The following is a 24,064-nucleotide window of genomic DNA, read 5'->3' as shown; positions in this document are numbered from 1 at the left end:
ACAAGTATGTGGCATCTCAGTTTTGCCAGAACAGTACTACTACTTGTGTGCTGTCAATACCTGGTGATGTCCTTTATAGCAATTACATGATGATATTACTATGCTATGTTTATTTCCATTTACTATACCATCTTTCATCTCAAGGCAGATTACAAATATAATGAAACATTAAAAACAATCAAAATAAAATATATATCATGACAGGCAAATGGTCAAAATAGCATCTATTAGTGGAGCAGGAGTAATGGTAAAGGGTAGCAAGTTCAACCACTGAATTAGCAATATTATCTTTAGCTGTCTACAGAAGCTAGGAAGGAGGAGTTTACAACTGTCCTCAAGGAAGGAGGACAGTACAAGTTTCTACTGGAAAGGCATTCTGTAATGTAGAGGCAACAACAAAGAAGGTCCTGTCCCATATACTCAACCACCTCACTTCTTGATGAGTTAGCATGTGGAGCTCCCCCACCCACCCCCAGTGTTCCCTCTAATTTTTTCCATCTGTTTGTGGATTGCATTTTCTTCTGGGTGGTAGTATCAAGGCAGTGTGTGCGCACGTGCATTCAGAATAGGGCCTTCCTGATTCAACCTGAGTGGGATCTAAGATTAACTGAGCGGACATCAAAAAACTTGTGAGCATGCGCATATGTACATGCCTTAGAGGGAACACTACAGCCCTGCCCCCAATGATCATATAAGGTGGGCAGAGCCATTCTCGGGCAGGTGGTCTTTCAGTTATGTAGCGTCCAGATCATTAAGGCTTTATGCATGGACACCCCACTTTGAATAACACCCAGAAACAATGTTGTGTGATATAGTAAGCTATTACCTAAACACTATAATGGACCCTCATATGTAGTTTAGCACAGTAATGTAATCCCATGTTGACATTATGGAGAAGTCATGCAATATGGTGTTTCACTGTTCAGAAGAGGTACTGGTCACATCAAAGGTGCTTTCAAAAGGTTGGGTTATATTGGGAGAGGCAGAAGGGAAACCTTAAACAGAATTTTGAGGAATTGAATAAGAATCCAAAGACAGGCAGTGGCGGGGTGTGGTGGTGGATTAAATGCAAAAATCTATTTCAACAGGAAATATAAACCAATAAAATTCCTTTTGGAACTGTTCCTATTTTGTTAATTGCCTACACAATCAATATTTATGTAGCATCTTCAAAAGATGCCTTTTTTCCTGCAGTACTTTGAATATAGCAGTGTTTTATAATGCTATATAGAGATTTCTGTGGCCTAGTTTCTGAGATTGCTTTTGATATTTCCTTGGTGTGTCCTCAGCAATTACGATACATTGATCAAGTATGAAATTTCATGTTTTGCATGAAATTTTTCTGCCCTAATTATCACCTTTATTTCTCTTTCTAATTCAGACTCAAGAATGAACACTCCGTCAGAAACCAGTAAACCTGTAAAAATGGAGAGTGGGGATGGGGACACAGGTAAGAATAAGATGGTGCTCTGATCGAGCTTCCTAATGAAGTTTCATGGATATGAAAGAGATATTTTTTTTATCTGAGTTGGCTTTTGTTTGTTTTTCTTTACATATTTAAAGACAGCTCTTTTTGAGGGTTGGCATATTAACAAGACAACCATTTACCTTCTCATTACTTAATCATGAGATTTGTGTTCAATACTGTGTCTACATATTGGTATTATGTAAGTATGTTGTAGTAGCAGCAGATGTTACATCCTGAAGTCTCCATGCAGAGAGTGATCCTTTCTCAGATGCTTGCAATCCAATCTCAGAATCTTGCAATCCAATCCAGAGCTCTTACTGCTTCTTTAATTACAGAGATTGTTCTGTCTAGAAAGTAACACTGCTTGGCCACTTGGTTTTGTGCTGCTGGCCTGGATGAAAGCACTACCAAAAGCTTTTCCAGTGGAACAGGAGTAGGATATAGTGAGACAGTGATATGCTGTAGCTGGTTAAGAACTAGAGCCTCAGTATATCTTAATTTCTTTGTTCCTTTCTCTACTACCAGCCATTAGTAGCATAGTTTTTCAGAACTCTAGATGTTTTTTGCCCGTTTCTTCAATACTATAGAAGTCAGAAACAGCCAGTTTCTTTAGGCAAGATACCTTCCTCTTGTTTTGTGAAGGTAATTTAAACTTTTTTATTTTTCAATTTGCATCTCGCATCTTGACCCAGAATGCCTTGAAGTTATGAGATGCAGTTATATGGCTACTTAGGAGCTTAACCTACCACGTGTACACTTTGTTTCCACCAGTGATATCAGTGCACCGCAAGTTTCTGCTATTTTGAAGGCAGCAGTTCCCTTAGAAATGTAAAATGATTAGCTTCTACTAAAGCTGAGAAGGTGGTTTTGTGCTTGTGCCATGGGTTGTTAAAGGGAAGGGGCTAGTCTCTGTAACTTCTGTGCATTTGGATGGCACTCTGATTTTGCATATACATCTGTTACCTTCACTGATTTTGCATAGCCATCTGTTCTTGTATGTCGTCTCTATTTTTCCAATTCTTTTCCACATCATAACTGTGTCCCCTATTTCAGTTGAGCATACAGCGTTCGCTTTGTCTCTGGATGACAGCCACTTTTTTATTTGGCAGCAATTCCTTTCCAAGGTGCTTTTTATTTTCAGGGTTGTGGGGAGGTACCATTATAGGCTTGGTGAAAAAGAATATGTGTTTTGGGTAAATCTCTTCATGATACATTGGGAAGCAAGATTTACAGTTGTTGCTTGAGAAAATGCTGCCCAATTCACTTTCCTTTTAAGAACTACTCAGTATTTTTGTCTGCAGTCAACAGCTGTACTAGTCCGTTCCTTATCATAAGCCTTCTTTCTTAAATGTTCACACTGTGAATATTCAAGACAAGGAAGCTTTTGGTCCAAGCTCCAGAAAAGCAGGCTTACAGCCTCATTGTAACATGTTTACTCAGAAGTAGGTTCCACCATGTTTAGATATATGTACTTTCTGGTAAGCGTGTTTTAGGATTGCAGCTTAAACATTCTGGATGGCATCTAGAAGCTGACAGAGTGCTAGTTGAGATGGCATCCGAAATGTGGCATCTAGTGCTTCCACTGATGGATTACTAATCTGGGTGCCAGCCACTTAGGAATGAATGAGTGAGTGAGTGAATGAATGTGTGAGAGTCTGTTATTAAAGAACTAATTGTGCAAGTTTGGTTGAGTAGTGACATGAAATTTTGTTGTTAGGGAATTTACTCCCTTAAATTTCCTCACTGTTTTACCCAATGCTGGATAAAAGGAAATAATTTGAACACCTTCCTAGAATGATCTAGGTGTCAGGAATTACAGATTGCCTTCAAAGCATTTTTCTAATACTCTGCTGTTTTTGAACCTTGTGACTAAGACAACCAGACTTACTTTCAGTATTTTTTTTCTGTTTCTGTCGTGTCGAAATGCAATTTTGTTAATTTTGAGATTATCAGTTGAACATATCTTTCCCACTGCAGTTGTTTATGCAGATTATGTAGTATTTGGGGAAACGTTGTTTGAGATCTAGCAAAGAACGACAGACCATACTTTTCAGTTGCATCTGAAACTTCCTAGAATTGGTTAAGAACATCTTTTCCTCAACAATGTCAAAGGATCTTTTTACTTTTCCTGGCTCACAAGTGCACACGCAACCCCCCGCCACCCCCCCCCCAAACAAACAAACAAACAAAAAACAGCATGGCCATGAGGACAAAGAATTTAGTTAAAGTGTTATGAAGACATGGTCAATCCTTTAAGTGTGTACTGAGCAAATATTCATTATGTAATTTAGAGCCATTCTAGTTCACATGCTATAATGAATTGTTTGGGGATAGGATTACATGTTATAAAGGGTAGGAGTGAGTGTAGATGACAACCATTTCCCATTGCTGCCCCACCCTCACTAGCAAGGTGTAATCCATTTTACCTGTCTTCATCATTACAATGTGCATTTCCCTGCTCCTGCAAGCTTATGATGTGGAGCAAGAATCTGTGTATTAATATCAAGACAAAGAAGTTTTTTTGTTAGTTGCATTTATATACCACCCTATATAAAATCTCAGGGTGGTTTACAATCCAAACAACCAAAACCTAAAAAACATATAAACAGATTTAAATTACCATAAATAAAACTTAAAAACATCATAAACTGTAAGCCTGATAAAACAGGTGACTTTTCAAAAGTCTTTTAAAAACTATCCGAGTTGGGGAAATTCTGATTTCATTTGAGTGCGTATTCCAGTCCCTTTGGGCAAACCTAGAGAAGGCCCAGTTTTGAGTCATCAACAAGCGAGCCAGTGGCAACTGCAACCGGATCTCCCCTGATTATCTTAATAGGTGGTGGAGTTCATGAAGAAGAAGGCAGTCTCTTAAATACCCTGGGCCCAAGCCATTGAGGACTTTATAGGTAATAACCAGTACTTTGTATTTTGCCCAGAAACTAATTGACAGCCCCTGTAGTTCTTTGAAAATAGGAGTAATGTGGTTTCTGTGGGTGGCCCCGGAACCAACCTAGCTGCCACAATCTGCACCAGCTGCAGTTTTTGAACTATGTACAAAGGGAGTCCAACTTAGAGTGCATTGCAGTAGTGAAGTCTGGATGTTCCCAGCATATGCACCACTGTTTTAAGGTCATTTGTCTCGAGAAAAGGACGCAGCTGACATATCAGTTGAAGCTGATAAAAAAACTCTCCTGGCCACTGCCTCAACTTGAGATCTCAGGGAGAGCTTTGGGTCCAGAAGTGCTCCCATGCTACATACCTGATATTTCAGGGGGAGTGTAACCCCAGGCAGATCTAAACTACTTTCTAAGTTCCGGCCTCCTACGACGAGTACCTCTGTCTTGTCTGGCTTCATCTTCAGTTTGTTTTCCCTCATCCAGCCCATTACCAATTCCAAGCAAGCATTTAGAGAAGTTAAGCATCTCCTGACGAAATTGATATGGAGAAATAGATCTGGGTGTCATGAGCATATTGATAGCACCCAGCTCCAAATCTCCTGAGTTCTCTCAGTGGTTTCACATAGATGTTAAAAAGCATTAGCGATAGAATGGAGCCCTTTCAGATTCTATACAGTCACTTTGAAGAACACCACTTTCTAAGCAATACCATCTGGAATCTACCTGAGAAGTAGGAGCAGAACCACTGCAAAGCAGTGCCTCCCACTCCCAACCCCCTCAGAAAGATAGCATGGTTGATGGTATCGAAAGCTGCAGAGGAATCCAAGAGGGTCACATTCTCTCTGTCGATTCCTAATTGCAGATCATCCATCCGGCCAACCAAAGCAGTCTCCACCCTATAGCCCACCTGAAAGCCAGTTTGAAATGGGTCCAGATAATTTGCTTCTTCCAAAACTGCCTGGAGTTGAGAAGCCACCACTCTCTCAAACACTTTGTCCAAACATGGAAGATTGTAAACAGGCCTATAATTGTCCAGCAGACCTATAACTGCCTAGTTCTGAGTAATACAATTCAGATTTCTTCAAAAGTGGTCTAACAATTGCCTCCTTGAGACAAGAAGGCATCCTGCCTTCCCTCAGAGAGGTATTGATAATACTAACAAGACCCTCTCCAAAACTTCCCTGCTAGATTCTAAGAGCCATGTAGGGTAGGGGTCAAGTGAACAGGTAGTAAAGCAAACTTTTCCAAGCAACATTTCCATGTCCTCGGGAGTCACAAACTGAAACTGATCCAATCTAACCGTACAAGAAGAGTTGCTGGACACCTCCATAATAGACTCTGCAATAACCATGGAATCCAGTTGGGCTTGAATATGAGATATTTTATCCACACAAAAAATCATTAAAAGTGTCACAGAGTGTTGCCGATGGCTCTTAAATTCTTATTCAAGGGAGGAGGGGCACATACTAGTCTGCTCACATCCCTGGACAGCTGTGCTGGACGTGAGCTTACGGATGTAATGTGCACAGAAAGGAACTTTTTATTTGCTGCACACATTGCCTGAGCATAGATCTTCATGTGTGCTCTGTGCTGCAATCTGTCTAATTCGAGTTGAGTCTTTCTCCACCTGCGCTCTAACCACCTGCTCTGCTGCTTCAGTCTCCATAGTTCTTCTGTATACCAAGGGGCTAATTTAGAAGAGGGTTGAGAGGGGCGCTTAGGAGCAATCATGTCTACCGTCCTAGTTTGTTCATTATTCCAAGTCTGAACCAGGATGTCAACAGGATTGCTGGCAGAACCAACCTTAAAACCCCCCAAGGCTACTTGGAATCCTATTAGATCCAGTAACTTTCTCAGGCAGACCATTGTAATTGTCCTTCACCCCTGCAGAGGTAGGTTGTGGTTGTCAGTCCAACCATAACCAGGTGGCGGTCCATCCATGACAATGGGAACTCACAGGTGTTTCTACCCATGGAACACCATCCTGGCCAGAGCAGAAGACTAAATCAAGTGGGTGACCAGCAAAATGCATCAGTCCCAAGACCACTTGGGACAGGCCTATGCATGACATATGAACTCCAGAGCTGCTCCTGACAAAGTGGTCCCAAAGTGAATATTGAAGTCCCCAACCACCATCAACCTCGGCTCCAGTGCCCAGTTGGACTATATGTTATGTAGAATAGGAAAGATGACTTAGCCTGGGGCTGCTATTTTCCATGGTAACTCTGTGGTTCTTGTTGCTTATAATTCTTAGTCCTGTCATATCTTTCTCTACCTGCTCCTCATACCTGTGTTTCTAACACCACCTTCTAAACCTTTTTTATTTTGGTGTTCATGTATTTTATCTTGCATTGTAAGAGTGGACACCATATACAGCCATCTGACCTTAGATGCTTCTTTACTTCTCCCATAAGCCCTGAATGTATTACTGTTACTGTTATGTAGTCTTACACAAGTTTCCTAATTAACTCTCTAGATTTATCTTCCATTCTTCCTCCATTGCTTAGGATTCCTCTATCAACTCCTACTCTTCTTCATGATATGTGTTCATTCACACTTATGGGATCTACACTTGGGCAGAGCATTGCTCAGGGATGGGGCTGTAACTCAGTGGTAGAGCACCTTCTGCATGCAATGCAGATCCCAGTTTCAATCCCTGACGTCTCCAGGTAGCGAAAGACTTCCTGCCTGAAACCTTAAAGAGCTCCTGGAAGTCAGTGTAGACAGTACTGAGCTGGATGGACCAATGGTCCAACTTCGTATAAGGAAGCTTCCTGTATCCCTAACGTTCTAGAACAGTGGTTCCGAAACTAGGAGCCTCCAGATGTTGCTGAACTACAACTCCCATCAGCCCCAGCTACAGTTTATCAGCCCCTGGGGGACCCCCAAACCCTCTTTAGTCTGTCCCGGGTGGTATGGTCACCCGGCCAAGCATGATGATGCTTAATTTGCAGGGAATAGGGGCCCTTCAAAGGCCATTAGGTCCAGGCTCCAACATTACCTAGGTGCACCTCTGCCTCAGCCCATTTTATCCTGTAGTGACTACTACCAATACTACCTAATCTCTCAGAACCTCCCTTTGATGTCCACTATGTTGGCTTATTTTATTTATTTATTTTATTTTATTTATTAACATATTTTTATACCGCCCTGTTTCAAGGGAGGAGGGGCACATACTAGTCCTCTCACAACCCTGAACTCCACCGGACGTAAACTTACGGGCAGAAAAGAATCGCTTCTTTGCCACACGTATTGCCCGAACATAGGTCTTCAAATGAGCTCTATGTTGCAATCTGTTGGATTCAAGCCGAGTCTTTCTCCACTTGCGCTCCAGTCGTCTACCTCACTGCTTCAGCCCCCGTAGTTCTTCCATATACCAAGGGGACAGTTTTGAAGCGGGTCGGAGAGGACACTTAGGAGCAATCATGTCTACTGCCTCAGTGAGTTTGCTGTTCCAATTCTCCACCAGGGTATCAACAGGATCACCGACAGAGCCAACACTAAATTCCTCCAAGGCTTCTTGAAATCCTATGGGATCCAATAACCTTCTCGGGCGGACCATCCTAATAGGTCCCTTGCCCCTGCGAAGGTGGGAAGTGATTGTGGGTCCAACATTAACCAGACAGTGGTCTGTCCATGACAATGGAGAAATCACAGGAGTCCCCACCCATGGAACACCACCCTCATCAGAGTGAAAGACCAATTCAAGCGTGTGACCAGCAATGTGTGTTTGCCCCGAGACCACTTGGGATAGGCCCATAGTCATCATGGCCGCTATGAACTCCTGAGCCACCCTGCACAAATTGGTCCCAAAGTGAACATTGAAGTCCCCCAGCACCACAGGCCTGGGGGACTCCAACACCAAGTCCGAGACCAAGTCAGTAAGCTCAGTTAGGGACTCTGTTGAGCAGCCGGGTGGTCAGTACACCAACAGAAGTCCCAGTCTATCCCTGGTCCCCAGACTTAAGTACATACATTCGATATGGTACGGCACTCTAACAGGGATCCTGGTAAGAGAAAGGTTATTCTTATAGACCACAGCCACACTGAAGTCCCAGCCTCCCCCAGCTAGGTCTCTGTAATACATACCAGGTCAGCACCTTCATCCAGAATCAAAGCATGGATGGTTTCTGATTTGTTCTGGACTGACCTGGGCATTACAGAGGAGCAAGGTGAGGTTCCAAGGGTGGTCGGCACTGCTCCCCGAGGTCAAAGAGCTGGCAGGACAGCCAGAAGGGGAAACAGGTATTAGATTTCCAAGTTCCCTTCCCCTGTAACGGCCCACTGACCTGCCAACGTTACTTCTTCTGTTCCCCACCACCACCAGAATGGCTGCCCCACAGTGAGTGGACACGCCCCATCTCCAGGTAAGCCCAGACACATTCTAAGACTATCTCACCCAGGGCAAATTAGATGATGACCACCTTCCATCTGGATCAGAGCTACACAGCTTCTCTCTGAACTGCCTGGAGATTTATCAGTTCAACAGAAGCACTTCCTTCCCAGTGTTCAAGATATTGATTGAAAGCCAACTGGGAACCATCCTCCCTCTAGATACTAATGCCACTCTCTTTACCTGCCAGGGCTTCCTATAAGGACCTCTACCAGGATTTAAAATGCCAGCCCTGCAACCAATGGGCTTGTTGTCATTACTATCACTCTTTTGAGAAAATGCTAATCCAGTTCCTGGTCTTGTTCACCTCCTGTGTCTTGAATCCATCAAAGGTATCACTCTCCTTTCTACTCCTGTTCTTAGTACTTGGAAAAGAATCTGGTGTTTAATAAGAGCAAGGACAGACTTGTGGAGAACAGGTCATGCCAATCCTTTTCTAAGAGTTAATAGTTTAGCATTTCTTGAGAATGCCATCAAACATACTGTATCCAGATTTCAGCAAAACATTCATATAAGTCTCCCATTATATCCATGTTGACAAGTTGGTACAATGTGGGGTAGATGATACGTACTACTATCAGATAGATTCATAGCTGGTTGAACAACAGTACTCAACATGTGCTCATTAACGGCACCTTCTTGTCTTTAGGGAGGAATAGAGGGAAGTGCCACATGACTCTGTTCAGGGTCCTGTGCTGTGGAACACTTTTATAAATGTTTAGAGGAAAGAACAGAAGGGATGCTTATCAAATCTACAGATGAGACAAGCTAAGGTGCAGGGATGTGCACGAACTTATCCGGGGGCCCTTTTACGGACCTCCAAACAAGTTCGAATACTGGCCAGTTCGAATGTTCGGCAGTGGGGGTGGGGTAAGACTAAGGATGAGGGAAGGTGAACTTACCCCTCCCCCACCACCCCATGCTGTTATTCAGCTGTTACATAGAGCTCTGGGTACGGAGAAAGCATGTGATGTTTCACTTATTAAAGTTACCATGCTTCTGTAGCCCTCTATGTCTGTGTAGTCCTCTGTTAGATGGGGAGTGAGTTGAAATTTTTTGGCCCTTGAGGGTTGCTGTAGGAGAGACTTTGAGAGAAATTTTGAGGAGAGACTTTGAGAGAGAAAACAGAAGATCCCGAGGAAAGCTGGATTTCTATCAAGTACTTGAGACACAAAAAATCTGAGAAGGGACAGAGACTAGGAGACTGGAAGGAAAAGAGAATGGCAGCTTTCTTCTATCAATCAGCTGTAGCGCCAGCACGCGAAGACAGAGGCCTGAAACTGCAAACAAGCCTAGGATCTGGTTCAATATCTATCTTGTGGAATACAGACTTTTGTGAGATTCCTTCTTTGGAACTGGTTTGCTTTCATCCTCACGAACAACCAGCTTGTGAGGGAATTAAGGATCAATGTATATATGTCTGGGGGGGTGGGGCGAGGTTGAGGTTATTAATACATGTGGATAATTCAAATTGATTTATACATATTATTTTTTAATAAAATGACTTCTTCATTGCCTCTGAATTCCTTTTTCTATTGGCCTTTGGAGTGTGGACTCTGGGAGCAATTGTGCTGATTGTAGTTGTCGGCTGCCAAGGTAACAGCACTCACCATATGCTCAGAAGCACACATTACCAAATTCTTCTTAAGCACTGTTGTAACACTAATCCCCCAGCTTTCACAATTGCCACCAGCCTACACAGATTGGAGCATGAAAGACGTAGCCAAATTGTGATTCCATGGTTATGATGTTGTAGGCCATTACAATATCTCAGACTGGACATCAGGTCTCATGCCTTCATGCCATGAACATCAAAGATAATCAAATTTCCTCATCTTTTGGAGCTGCCATGCCCATACGCACACCCAAACCAAATTTTGTTACCTTGAATATTTATTCTAGAATCAGATCTTGGTTAAGCTCCTGCCTGAGCACCATAACCATGATCCTGTGAACCTGTCTCTTTCAGACCGTGTGAATATTCAGACCGTGTGAACCTACCACTTTCACCTTCCCTGGTTACCTGCGTGCCACACACCCTCAACTGCATGTTCACCACAGAAGCCACTCACCCAGAGCGGACCATGCCTGCCGATCCTCTAGTCTCCCACCCTCATTCCTTGGCCATGCAGCCAAAACATCTTCGGCTCCACTCTTCCTGGCAACACACATCTGCCATACTTGTAGTCCCCTCCCACCTGCCCCAACACCCACACTCCCACCTCTTCAAGCTACAACACAGCATCCCATGGCCAGCAAGCAGAGACAGAAACGCCACACATCACTCACAGATGCCAGCAGGGAGACTTGGTTGCTCATGTGTCAGCAGTCAGGGCTATTGTTGATGGGACCAGAGCTGTGAGATGCTGCTTGCCCACTTGAGGAAACGAAAGGGTGTGTGTGTGTGTGTGTGTGTGTGTGTGTGTGTGTGTGTGTGCTCGTGCAACATCTGAACAGGGAGAGACAGGGATGGAAAGGGGGGAAAGTGGGGGTAGGGATAAGTGCATGCCCACTTTAAAGTCCTACCCCCCCCCCATTTGAACCACCTTGCCCGGTTCTGTGCACATCCCTACTGAGGGGTTTGGTTAGCTAATGCATTAGATCAGAGCTGGGACAAGGCATTTGTGTCTCTTAGGCAAAGTTTGAAAATTACACCCACAATGAAAGTATGAAGTACACAGTTTTATCTCTTAAAACAGGTTCCCAACTTCTGCCGAAGAATCTGTCCAGCTTGTCACTGACACTTGAAGTTGGGCAGAGAATCTTGGGCCAAAGATTAGGCAGGTTCATGGACAGCTCCATCCCCAGTCCTTTCCATCATTCCAGGGGCAGTTTCTGCTATCTAGATGGACAGTTAGGCATCCCAGTGGGGGGTAGGGAGGGACCATTTCCTGCACCTGGTCACAATGAGCATTACAGTTGGCAGTAGGCAAGGGGATAGCATTCCCCTCTAGACTCTATTGCTCTCTGGCTGACTTAGCAGGATGGAATATGCCCACGTGTCAGTTTACTTGCCCCATCAACTTAGCATTTTCTCCCTGCATGAGCATCAATCAATTAGTCCTTCAGCTATTTGTAACATCCGCAATGGTTTGCACAGGGAGTACAATTTTTGAAGCGGGTTTCGGCCCCCGACTTCCATTGGTCAAAGATGAAAAAAACAAAAGGAAAGCCCCTTCCAACCAAGGGCATTCTTGGCAAAGGGGTGTCCAGAGGAGACCTGAACAACCCTTCCCATTCCTTATTTATTTATCAAACTTGTACACCGCGCCACACTTTCGTCTCTGGGCAGTTAACAATAGCATAAAACAAGTTAAAAACATTTCCAAAAGTTAAAACAAATTAACAATTTAAAAATAAACCAGAGATTAAAACCTAAAAAATTCAGGAAGTTGAAAAAGCTTGGGTGAAAAGATGGGTTTTCAGGTGTTGTTTTTTTTTAAATTGCCAGAGATGGGAAGGATCGTATCTCAGCAGGGAGCACATTCCACAATCTCGGGGCAGCAACCAAGGAGGCCCGTCTCTGTGTAGCCACCCAACGAGTTGGCAGTAACTGGAGACGGAACTCCTCAGAAGACCTCAATGGGCAGTGGGGCTCACAGTGAAGAAGATGCTCTCTTAAATCCCCAGGGCCTAAGCCATTTAGGTCTTTGTAAGTTATAACTAGCACTTTGTATTTTGTCTGGAAACCAATTGGCAGCCAGTGTAGCTCCATCAGTAAAGGAGTAATGTTGTCTCTCCGAGATGACCCAGAGACCAACCTGGCTGCTGCATTCTGAACCAACTGAAATTTCCAATCTACGTACAAAGGCAGCTCCATGTAGAGTGCATTACAGAAGTCAAGTCTGGATGTTACCAACAGATGAACCACTGTTTTGAGGTCATTGATCTCGAGAAATGGGCACAGCTGGCGTATCAGCCAGAGCTGATAGAAAGCATCCCTGGCCACGGCCTTAACCTGAGAAACCAGGGAGAAGTGTGAGTCCAGAAGTACTCCCAGACTGCAGATCTGTTCCTTTTGGGGAAGTGTGGCCCTGTCTAGAACAGGGAGATCAAAATCGTCTCTAGAGTTCTGACCCCGCACAATAAGTACCTCCATCTTATCTGGATTCAGCTTCAGTTTATTCTCCCTCATCCAGCCCATTACTGCTTCCAGGCAGGCATTTAGGGAAGATATGCCAGCTCCTGGAGAAGTTGACACGGAGAAGTAGATCTGGGTGTCATCAGCGTACTGGTAACACCCAGCTCCAAATCCCCTGATGATCTCTCCCAGTGGTTTCATGTAGATGTTAAAAAGCATTGGAGAAAGTACAGAGCCTTGAGGGACACCATACTTAAGCTCAGATTTTGAAGAACAACAATCTCCAATTGACACCATCTGGAATCTGTCCGAGAGGTAGGAGCAGAACCACTGTAAAACAGTGCCTCCCACCCCCAACACCCTTGGAACATTCCAGAAGAATACTATAGTTGAGGGTATCGAAAGCCATCAGGAGATCCAAAAGGACCAACAGAGTCACACTTCGTCTGTCAATTGCCAATTGGAGATCATCCATCAGGCCGACCAAGGCAGTCTCCACCCCATAGCCCGCCCGAAAACCAGTTTGAAATGGGTCTAGATAATCAGTTTCCTCCAAGACCGCCTGGAGCTGAGAGGCCACCACCCTCTCAATTACCTTGCCCAGCCATGAGAGGTTGGAAACAGGCCTATAATTGCTCAACTCTGAGGGATCTAATGCAGACTTCTTTAGAAGAGGTCTAATAATTGCCTCCTGCCCTCCCTCAGAGAAGCGTTTCTTATTTCCACCTGGCTGTCTACAACAGCCTCCCTACTAGATAGAACAAGCCATGTTGGACAAGGGTCAAGAGAACAAGTGGTTGGCCTCACCAGCCTGTCCACATCCTCAGGAGTTACAAACTGAAACCGATCCAGTTGAATCACATAAGAGGAGTTGTTGGGCACCTCCAGTTCAGACATCAAATTAATTGTGGAGTCTCCATCTAGGTCGGCCCAAATCCAAGAGATTTTATCTGTGAAAAACTCTTTAAACACATCGCAACGAGGCAGATACTAGTCCACTCAGAACCCTGAACAACTCCGCTGGACGTGAACTCGCAGAGGCAATACGGACAGAAAAGAACCACCTCTTTTCCGCACGTATTGCCTGAGCATAGATCTTTAGATGTGCTCTATGTTGCAATCAGTCGGATTCGAGTCAAGTCTTCCTCCACTTGTGCTCCAGTCGCCTACCTTGCCTCTTCTGCCCCCGTAGATTTTCCTTATACCAAGGGGCCAATTTTGAAGCAGGTCGGAGGGAACGCTTGGGAGCAATCATGTCTACTGCCCTTGTGAGCAAGTTGTTCTAATTCTCAATCAGGGCATCAACAGGATGACCGGCAAAGCCAACATTAAATCCCTCCAAGGCTTCTTGGAATCTTACTGGATCCAATAACCTCTTCGGGCAGACCATTCTAAAAGGCCCCTCACCCCTGCGGAGGTGGGAAGTGGTTGTAAGTCCAACCTTAACCAGATGGTGGTCCGCCCGTGACAATGTGGAGATCACAGAAGTCCCCACCCACTGAACACCACCCTCATCAGAGTAAAAGACCAAATCTAGCGTGTGACCTGCAATATGTGTCGGTCCAGAGACCACTTTGGATAGGCCCATAGTTGTTATAGCCGCTATGAACTCCTGAGCTACCCCAGACAAATTGGTCCCAAAGTGAACATTGAAGTCCCCTAGCACCAAGAATCTGGGAGACTCCAACACGAGTTCCGCGACCAAGTCCATGAGCTCAGTAAGGGACTCCGCTGGGCAGCGGGGCGATCAGTACACCAACAGAAGTCCCAGTCTATCCCTGGTCCCCAAACTCAAGTACACACATTCAATATGGTCTAACAGGAATCCTGGCAAGGGAGATGTTATAGACCACAGCCACTCCACCTCCCCTCCCATGGCTAGTAGTGTGCATGGTTTGGTTCGGGCACAATTGAAAAGCCCTCTGGACCGGTTCGGAAGTCTGGTGGTCCGGAGGTTTGGAAGGGCGGGGGAGTGTCTCTTTAAGGGGGGGTAGTACTCCCCCCCCCCCGCCGCTCTTCCCCCTCCGGCGCTGGTGCTTTTAAAAATCTTCTTGGGGTGGCAGAGTTCCTCCCTGCCGCCCCTGCCCCCGTCGTTGTCCTTCTAAGCCATAAATGGAGAACAGCTAGCGGTGCGCATGCGCCCTGCGTGGTGTGCGCGCTCGTTTCCGCCGCTGGTGTGTGCGCCGCATACATCACACAGCGCGTGCCAGTGGCAGAGACAAGCGCGTGCACCGCGCAGGGTGCATGCACACCACTAGCTGTTCTCCGTTTATGGCTTAGAAGGACAACAACAGGGGCAGGGGCAGCACAGAGGAACTCTGCCGCCCTAAGAAGATTTTTAAAAGCACCAGCACTGGAGGGGGAAGAGTGGTGGTGGGGTTTAAGTACCACCCCCCGTTAAAGAGACACTCCCCCCAGTGCCAGACCACGCTTCTGTGGTTCCGTGCACATCTCTACCCACGGCCCCTTACCTGTTCCTCTGCAGAATATCCTGAAGGGAGAAGCTGGGACCAAACTGGACCACTAGCCTCCCTCAACCAGGTCTCGATAATACATACCAAGTCAGCCCCTTCATTCATGATCAAATCATGGGTGAGTTCAGGTTTATTTTGGACCAACCTGGCATTATAGAGGAGCAGGGTAAGGTTATGTGGGTTGTTGGCAGTGCTCCCCGAGGTCAAAGTGCTGGCAGGACAGCCGGAAGGGGAGACAGCTATTAAATTTCTGACTAACCTTCCCCTGGAACGGCCTGCTGGCCTGCCAATGTTACGTCTTCTAATCCCCACCACTACTGGGATAGCTGCCCCATAGTCAACGAAGGCATCCCCTGTCCGCCCATCTCCAGATGAACCTAAACACATTACAGCAACTTCAGCCCAAGTCCAAAACATCTTAAAAGTGACTAAACAGAAGCCCTCTAGCACTCACCCTCGTTCTCCCCCGAAGTTGCTCCCCCAAAGGAGCGACCCACACTTCCCACAGATGTTAACCTGAGGCTGCAGCCCCACAGGGGAAGCAGAAGCAGGCAGGCAATAGCAGAAAGAACTGCAGCACCCACCTGGTCTCTCACTGCAGGCAACACCGGGTGGGAAGTGAATGGACTCTCCTTCTCTGCTGGGCTTATAGCACCCTGAAGTCACAAGCTCAGAGCTGAGCAGGTGACCCAAGGAACTGCTGAGTCACTTAGGAGCTGGTCCCAATCCTGCCCATACTTCCCACGGCATGAAGGCATAAGACTTGATGTCCAGTCTGAGATATTGGTCAGAATGAGAATTACCAATAAATGGTAATTTTAATAGGTTAAGCATCACATGCTTTCTCCGTACCCAGAGCTCTGTGTAACAGCTGAATAACAGGCAGAAATTATGCCAGTAGAGTTGTCCCCAGCATTTGAAGATGGGAACTGCACCTGACTGCCATGTTCTGACTGGTTCTGACTGCCATGCAGCTGAAGTATGGGCAGAATATCAACAGGTGCACTCTCATGTGGTAGGCAAAGTTGCACTTGTGTTGAATGCATGCCTGTCATGCAGCCTTCTGGCCCTTACAAGGAACTCAGCAGCCCTTTACCCTTATGAGAGACAAGACTGAAGTTTGTAAAAGCTGAACAGGAGCACTGAAGCCTAGCCGTTCTAATGTAAAATGAAGGAGTCTATTGTCAATCTCCTGGAAGTTAAAGGACAGCAGTTAACTGTCAAAACAATCTTTCTAAATTTCAAAAATAAGACAATGACAATTCTGTTCATGTAGGACCATATTTAACCCTGTGGTAAATATATCCATCCCTTATCTGGTTCTTTTACTGATTGTGCTGATTGTAGTTGTTGCCTGCTGCACTCATCTCAGAGGCACGTGTTACCAAATTCTTCTTAAACATTGCTGTAACTAACACTTACCCCAGTATTTGCTGTTACCACCAGCCTACGGCGCTTGGAGGACTGAAACAAATTGTGTTTCCATGGTTATCATTTTGTAGGCTAGTACAATATCTCGGACTGGACATCAGATCTCATGTCCTCATGGCATGAACATAATGGGTCATCAAATTTCCTTGTGTTTTGAAGCTTATTTGGCCTACCAGTTCTGAGGTAAAATGAAGCAAATTGAAGCAGCCAAAACTAAGAAGCCGAGGCCTGTGTGACTGAGCATATTCTCCTGTTTACCTCAGAGACATAAGTTAAACCATTCAACTGTAATGGTTACCCTTTATTTATCAAGACATTTTTCATTCTCTGGGAGCGGGGGAAGATTTCACCAGTCAACCCTGACAGACCCCTTCACAGCTGTTTCCAGGGCTAAAGACAATGACAGGAGAGACTGTTTACTCCCCCTCTCTTTTCTGCCCACTCACCCCCTCCCACTTTGCTCCTCATAAACATTCTGACTGTTCTGAGCACATGCAAATTTGACGTTAGCATACCATCTATTTTCTTAATTCGTAGAAATTCAGAACATATTTACTTTGACAAAGTCTTCGTAAGGAAGACAGACCATCTAATGAGACTTTCCCTAAGGAAACTGAATTGCAAATAGTATAGTGAGGTCCACCTGTACAGACATTCCTGTGCCTGTGTCATCCTGGCCAACACCACAGAACCTAGCTGGAATTTCAGCCAAGCGTGGGTTCACACAGTCACACCAACGTTTGTCAATTCCCTTTAACTGGGATTAACATGGCCGTAAGAACCTAGAACTTGTTTTACAGAGGGAGGAGTGTCAAAGTTCAGTTGCTTGAATATTGGAACAAGGTTGAATATAGTTTGGAAATGTTCTGAAAACTGACAACTTACTGAAGCAAACTTGTAGACTTTTGGTGATACAAACCTACCTGTTGTATGCTTGAAAGAATCAATTTGTAGTGAAGAATGTAAATGCAAAATAAAGTATTTTAAATGAAACATTGAAATCATATATAAAAATCTGAATTGTACTCTTGTATTGTTCCCAGGGTTATTTATAGGGAGCTCTACATTTCAGTTCTTCATAGCATTCCCTTAGACACACTCATTTGCTGATATGGTGTTTCCTACTGTTTCTACATGTCACCTTAAGTGGCACAGCGGGGAAATAAGAACAGCCCTGCGGGATCAGGCCCAAGGCCCATCTAGTCCAGCATCCTGTTTCGCACAGTGGCCCACCAGATGCCACTGGAAGCCACAGGCAGGAGTTGAGGGCATGCCCTCTCTCCTGCTGTTACTCCCCTGCAACTGGTACTCAGAGGCATCCTGCCTTTGAGGCTGGAGGTGGCCCACAGCCCTCCGACTAGTAGCCGTTGATAGACCCCTCCTCCATGAAGTTATCCAAACCCTTCTTAAAGCCATCCAGGTTGTTGGCTGTCACCACATCTTGCTTGACTAACAAGCAGAAGGTTGCCTGTTCGAATCCCCGCTGGTACTATATTGGGCAGCAGCAATATAGGAACATGCTGAAAGGCATCAGCTCAGACTGTAAGGAAGGAGGCAATGGTAAACCCCTCCTGTATTCTACCAAAGAAAACCACAGGGCTCTGTGGGCACCAGGAATTGAAATCGACTTGACAGCACACTTTACCTTTATTGTTTCTACATTCCCCTATTCTCTCTCCATCCCATGTCTAATATCTCTGGGTTTTTTCCGATATCAGTCTTGGGTGATCCAGCACCATCTTAAACTCAATCTGAGCAATACCCAGTACTTCATCTCCTTCCTCCGTCCACTTTTATTTGTTTCACAACCTTTATTATATTTCTATTCATTCCTCTTCTCAAGTTGATAATCTAGGTAGTAGTATTAGCATTTTATTTTTTTCTTTGCTTCCCCTATTTATTCCCATGCTAAATTTACCATTTTCATCCTTGTAATATTTCTAAGACTAATCATTTCACTTTTCCTGACACTATTAAAACACAAGTTTTTATCATTTTTATTGATGATTGCAGTGTTTTCCCTGTTGGCCTTCCCTTTTCTTTCTCTGTCCAGGCTGATGTGATCTGATGCATGGATTGTATTAAAATGGTGGTGCCTGTTTACCTTAGAACCCAAGAGGCCATAAGGATGGTGAGGGTGAAGGGCGATGTCATAGGTTTGCTAGTACTTTGATGAGTCAGCAGCAACGCTGAGAATAAATACAGAGAGTGAGTTTGTTTTTTCCAAAATTGACTTTGGGGAGAATTGTAATAAGGTTGTAACTTCTCTGCTTCTCCAGGCACACAGACAAATGGCCTGGACTTTCAGAAACAGACTGTGCCTGCCGCAGGGGCAATCTCTACAGCCCAGGCCTTCCTTGGACACCTTCATCAGGTAAAAACCTTTATTTGCTCTGAGACTTGGAAGGAGATATACAGGGCATTCCTGCATAATAAGTAACCAAATCCATGAATGGGAACAGTAGTGCAAAGTAGGCATTTTGTTCTAGTAGCATACATGAAGCTAAATCTCTGAGATACAGCACTATGAAATATGGGCGGTTGAGCACCACCCGTCCTGCTGCATGCGTCTAAACCCCACCCGCACTGTTAAGGAACAGCCTTGTCCCACTGCAACTTAAAATTTGTGCAAGCATAGTTATCTCACACAAAGTTCATTGGAAATAGACACCACAGTGCACAACAGTGCTTGCACAACTCTAAGTCGCAGCCAAACAAGGCTGTTCCCAACAGTTCAGGTGGAGTTTAGACACATGCAGCCGCAGTGTGGGTGGTGCTCAGCCGCCCACATTTTATGGTGCTGTGTGTCAGCAAGTGTTTACAATCCCATACAGACTAGGGTTGGGAAAGAAAATAGAAACTAACATAGCTAAGGGGAAAGCTACAGAGTCTTCTGTCAGTAAATGTAGTCAGGCTGAGCTATGGCCCTGTGAGCATGCCCATTTTGTGTTGTATTTGTATTCAAGCATGCCCAGCTTGAAATTGAATTATGCGTGTGTGTGTGCATGCACGCGTGCATACGCGCGCATAACAGCAGGAAAGGAAGCCCTGCTCTTGTTAAAAAGTGACATCATAGAGCAAGTTACTGCATGCATCAAGAAAGTCATTACGTTATTTCACTTAAACATTTGACTATGGTCTGGTAGTTTATTTGTAGCACTCAACAGTGTGCATTCCAGCTCCCTCATTGATCTATCCCCTAACAAACCTTGAAAGCCATACAGTCTGCAGATTCCATGATTGGGGTAGTGAGAAATTCTCTTTGTATCTAGGAGCTGGCCCAAAATTGACAGTTCATAAAATTACTGGAGATAGTGATGGACATAGTAACAGGGGAAATGGGCTTCTCTTTATCCCCTTTATAAGTAACATACTTAGAACAGAAACAGGGCCTGGGACAAATAAAGATTTTATTATATAACCCTGCCTCTGAGGTAGGCACCTTCTAGGTGCCACAGCTCCCTGGCACCTGGGATTTGTCAAACCTTAAGGTAGCTCCTTGCTTAGAACTTTACTAGTTAAGACTGTCAAATGTGATGGAGAAGGAAAAAATGAAGAGTTCCAATCTCTCTCCCCTTTCTGCTGTCATAGTAGTTTGGGGCAAGAAATAGGGCCAGGTATGTTATTTCCAGACTTGCCTCTGCCCTGTCCACAAACCAAACACAGCTTCCAGTCTCTGAAAACCAGGTAAGGAGTGGTTTCACTCCTTGAACCCAGCTTGGAAGCATAGGCAGCTGCCATATACCGAGTCAGACCATTGGTCCATTTAGCTCAATATTGCCTACCCAGACTGGCAGTGGCTTCTCCAAGGTTGCAGGCAGGAGTCTCTCTCAGCCCTATCTTGGAGATGCCAGGGAGGGAACCTTGAACCTTCTGCATGCAAGCATGCAAGTGCTCTTCTCAGAGCAGCCCCATCCCCTAATAGGAATTTCTTACAGTGCTCACATGTAGTCTCCCTTTCAAATGCAACCAGGGTGGACCTTGCTTAGCGAAGGGGACAATTCATGCTAGCACAAGACCAACTTCTGGGTTTCAGTTAGGAGAGGGTAGCAAAAGCAGTGTTCTGCATTGCTACCTTGTCTTCTGAACCTGTTTTCTTTTTCTTTTCTTTTTTTGGAGATTAGCAGCATGAAACATTTTGTCCTATACTCCATACTCTTCAGTGCTTGAAAATAGGACATTACTGCTCTTTTCTTCCCTCTCCCCATGACTTTTGTTCATATGAATGAATGATAGCCACTTACTTGCATGGAAAAAAATTAAAGTATTATCTCAGGGAAATGTGGGGCTAAATATAATCCTGCCCCCTGGTGAAACTAGTATCAGGTGTGAGAGTCAGAATTTTGTCCTATCTCAACTGTGTCCTAGATTCTTACTTGATTGGGTATCAGTGAGAACCATTTGTAAACTGAGCCAGCCCTACAGTAACATGCTCTGGGTCCTGTTGAATAGTAATGCTAGAGTGTGATGGGACATTGAGAATAAAAATGTACAGTGGCAACAAACTGGTAGAGGGAAAACAAGTTGGAGAATGGTGATAGTAGAGCATGCCTGCTCAACTTTGGCCCTCCTGTAGATGTTGGCCTGCAGCTCCCATAATCCCTGGCTATTGGCCACTGTGGTTGTGGATTATGGGAGTTGTAGTCCAAAAACAGCTGGGGGGCCAAAGTTGAGCAGGCCTGTGGATACACCGAATCAACTTACACAGTAATCCATGCATGTGCACCATTCTTACCCCAACTACCTGTACAAAGTCCAGCAGTTGACCAACTTTATAATACTGTCTGTTCCCTTCTCTGCTGAATCTCCTGCACTACAACAGTACCCTTTGCCCATAAGCCTTATGTGCTGACTATTTTTTTAAATTGAGAACAGTTGGAATTTTCATAAACATTCTGTAACACCTCAGCAGCTGAGCCAATGGGTAGAGAAGAGCTAATGTCAGTTGACTAAAACCATACTTCTTACATACAAATAGCTACAGTTTTCAAAGACAGCTAGCATTTACCTTGAGGCTCTCTCTCACAAAAGCCCTGGTCCCTTTTGTCAAGTTTATCTAATTTGGAGGATGAATTGGCAAAATCATTGGGTTTTTTGCAAACCCAAGTAATATTTCCTTTAATCTGTTTCTTGCTAATCTCTAGACAATAGAAAATGCTCTAAAATGTTACACAGAGCTGCCATTAATTTTGGATATATAGATGAGAAAAGGGGTGCTGAGTGATTCTCTGACTACCAGCTCCAGTGCAGGTGTGGACAGTTCAATTAAGTATGCTTCATTTGTTTAATGCCAAGAAATATTGTATCTTTGAGCTCTTGAAGTAGCCATGGTTGTTTTATCTGCTTAAGTTAGAACTGGCTATTCTTAATAGTGACAACAGCTGGAGTCTCCTTATTATGCCATGCATGTGCAATATTTTTACTCTAGAATAATTCCACAAGCAACTTTAAACTCTCTAATTAGAAAGTTTTTGCTTTGGAGCAAGTTGAACTCAGACTTTGGTTAAAATGAACTTTCAAGCTATACCTAGGAGACCTGTGTTCATAATCTCACACAACAAAAAGAGCTGAAATGGCCAAAAATTTAGTAGCTTGTTAACCTAGCCAATTATCTAGGACAGCTGTGCATGATGCTACTTTGGATGCTTCTCTCTAATTAATATGGTTGCTATCTCAGAATACCACTGGGCAAGCAGATTAAACTGGATGCTGGCATTTGAGATTGGAGCTTTTTTTTTGGAGACAAATTGTCTTCTTGGTGACAGATGGCATGTAGTAATCTTGCAGAATCCAACCCATAAATGTAGGAACATTTGAATCCGTCCCTGTCAAAATCCTGTGACAGAATCCGTCCCTGTATTGCTTATCTGCTTAGATTATAATTTCCATATGGATATATTTTGAATTATCAGGACTGTGGTACAGCCCATGTAAACTTACAATATATCTGTTTCAGAGTATTTTCCCCCCCATATAAAGTGTTGTCTGCTTTCACGACGTGCAGCAATGGTCCTTATGTCTTACCTGGTTTCTACAGAGATATGGCTCTTACCTGTTGCCTGTTTCTAATAAGCATATTGTTGGTCACAGAAGAATTCTGAGATTTATACTGTATGCTCCATTTGTTATAAAGATTAAATCCAATGGTGATTCCAGTTCAATTCTAAATTTATGGAAGTTAACTAGACTAGTAGTATCTGCTGCCAATCCTGACTTGCTTGTTTCTTTTAATAAAATGTTACGTCTAAAATGTTAGGTTTTTATTCCCCTTTGATTAGTGTGGAGAATTTAGGACACATCCACATTACTTTTCCTGGCACAATTAATCTGTAGAGTCAGCAGAGATGAAAAAGGCATATACCCACCAATGTATGAATGATTCAAGAAGGATCTGTTTTCTCAGGCACCTGGACTGGGAAACTTTTGTGTGAAAAGTAAATATATGAAGCAACCCCTGGTTGCTAATTAGATACCATTTTTGGTTACTTATCCCATGTGGTTTATAGTTAACAGCCCTGGTTCCTTTTTTTATTCTGATTTGCAGAGGCTCCAGGTAGCTTAATAGAGAAGAAGCATGGAACTGTCTCTCTTTTCTTCACTGTGTAGTATTTTTCACATGTCAAGGAATAGAATTAATTTTTGTGTATTTGAAGTTTTTCTTAGCTGCCTGGATAAGCTGTGTTTACTTTTTAAACCACTAGATTTCCATACATAAAAATACTTTTTAACTTGTATTAAATGTTAAGATTTTGTACAAAACTTTTGGGTGGTATTTTAAATTATCTTTAAAAATTCTCTTTATCTCTCAATTATCACTGTTTCAGAAGTTTGAGAAACTCCTTTTTTTGCAGCTGCTACTTTTTTTCATCACTTTTAGGTTCAGCTCCCTGGATCAAGTTTACAGGCTGCTGCCCAGTCCTTAAATGTACAGGTAACCATTGCTATGTCTTTTGTATCTGCATCAGAGCAATTATTTGCAATACCAGTAGGAGGGGAATTCAACAGTCGGCAATGAATTTTGTTCAGTACATCAGTACTATTGGTTATTCAGGATCTCATATTGTGTTACTGAACCTGTGTCCTGTTTAGCTTTCATAGTGACATTTTTAAAACTGTGTAGTTAGTGTTGGGGCTAATATAAAATTGTCAACATAGCTATAATTCTGGCACATGTTTTTTCTGTAATGGTAAACACTTATACTTTAAAATCTAAAACTGCTTGCTGTTCACTGCTCCTGCTGGATACAGCTGAATGCTTAAGCTGATACTGAGTGCCCTATAGCATTACAATCTACTGGAAGCCTCCTTTCATTAAAACGT

The 24,064-nt window shown here is 43.9% G+C and overlaps 1 protein-coding gene and 1 long non-coding RNA gene across 11 annotated transcripts in view; one reads left to right on the top strand and one right to left on the bottom strand.

The window, feature by feature from the left end:
* Positions 1 to 17,151, bottom strand: part of LOC128349955 (uncharacterized) — a 54,908-nt gene extending 37,757 nt beyond the window's left edge. For both annotated transcript variants that reach the window (XR_008319084.1, XR_008319085.1), the window contains exons 1-3: positions 16,736 to 17,151; positions 3,895 to 3,957; positions 3,357 to 3,491 (exon numbers count right to left, since the gene is read on the bottom strand). This is a non-coding gene — a long non-coding RNA (uncharacterized LOC128349955). The remainder of the gene's footprint in view (positions 1 to 3,356; positions 3,492 to 3,894; positions 3,958 to 16,735) is intronic.
* POU2F1 (POU class 2 homeobox 1) overlaps positions 1 to 24,064 on the top strand; it is a 212,784-nt gene that overhangs the window by 110,141 nt on the left and 78,579 nt on the right. For 8 of the 9 annotated variants that reach the window (XM_053307316.1, XM_053307311.1, XM_053307320.1 and 5 more), the window contains exons 2-4: positions 1,382 to 1,450; positions 19,024 to 19,118; positions 23,622 to 23,675. In XM_053307316.1, the coding sequence (XP_053163291.1) occupies positions 1,382 to 1,450; positions 19,024 to 19,118; positions 23,622 to 23,675 (218 nt within the window). Of the gene's footprint in view, positions 1 to 1,381; positions 1,451 to 9,393; positions 9,711 to 19,023; positions 19,119 to 23,621; positions 23,676 to 24,064 lie in introns of those variants that run through there. The other variant, XM_053307312.1, reaches the window with a different exon arrangement.

This window comes from Hemicordylus capensis, chromosome 3 (assembly GCF_027244095.1).
Source record: "Hemicordylus capensis ecotype Gifberg chromosome 3, rHemCap1.1.pri, whole genome shotgun sequence".
Lineage (NCBI taxonomy): Eukaryota > Metazoa > Chordata > Lepidosauria > Squamata > Cordylidae > Hemicordylus > Hemicordylus capensis.
This window is presented reverse-complemented; position numbering and strand designations above follow the sequence as displayed.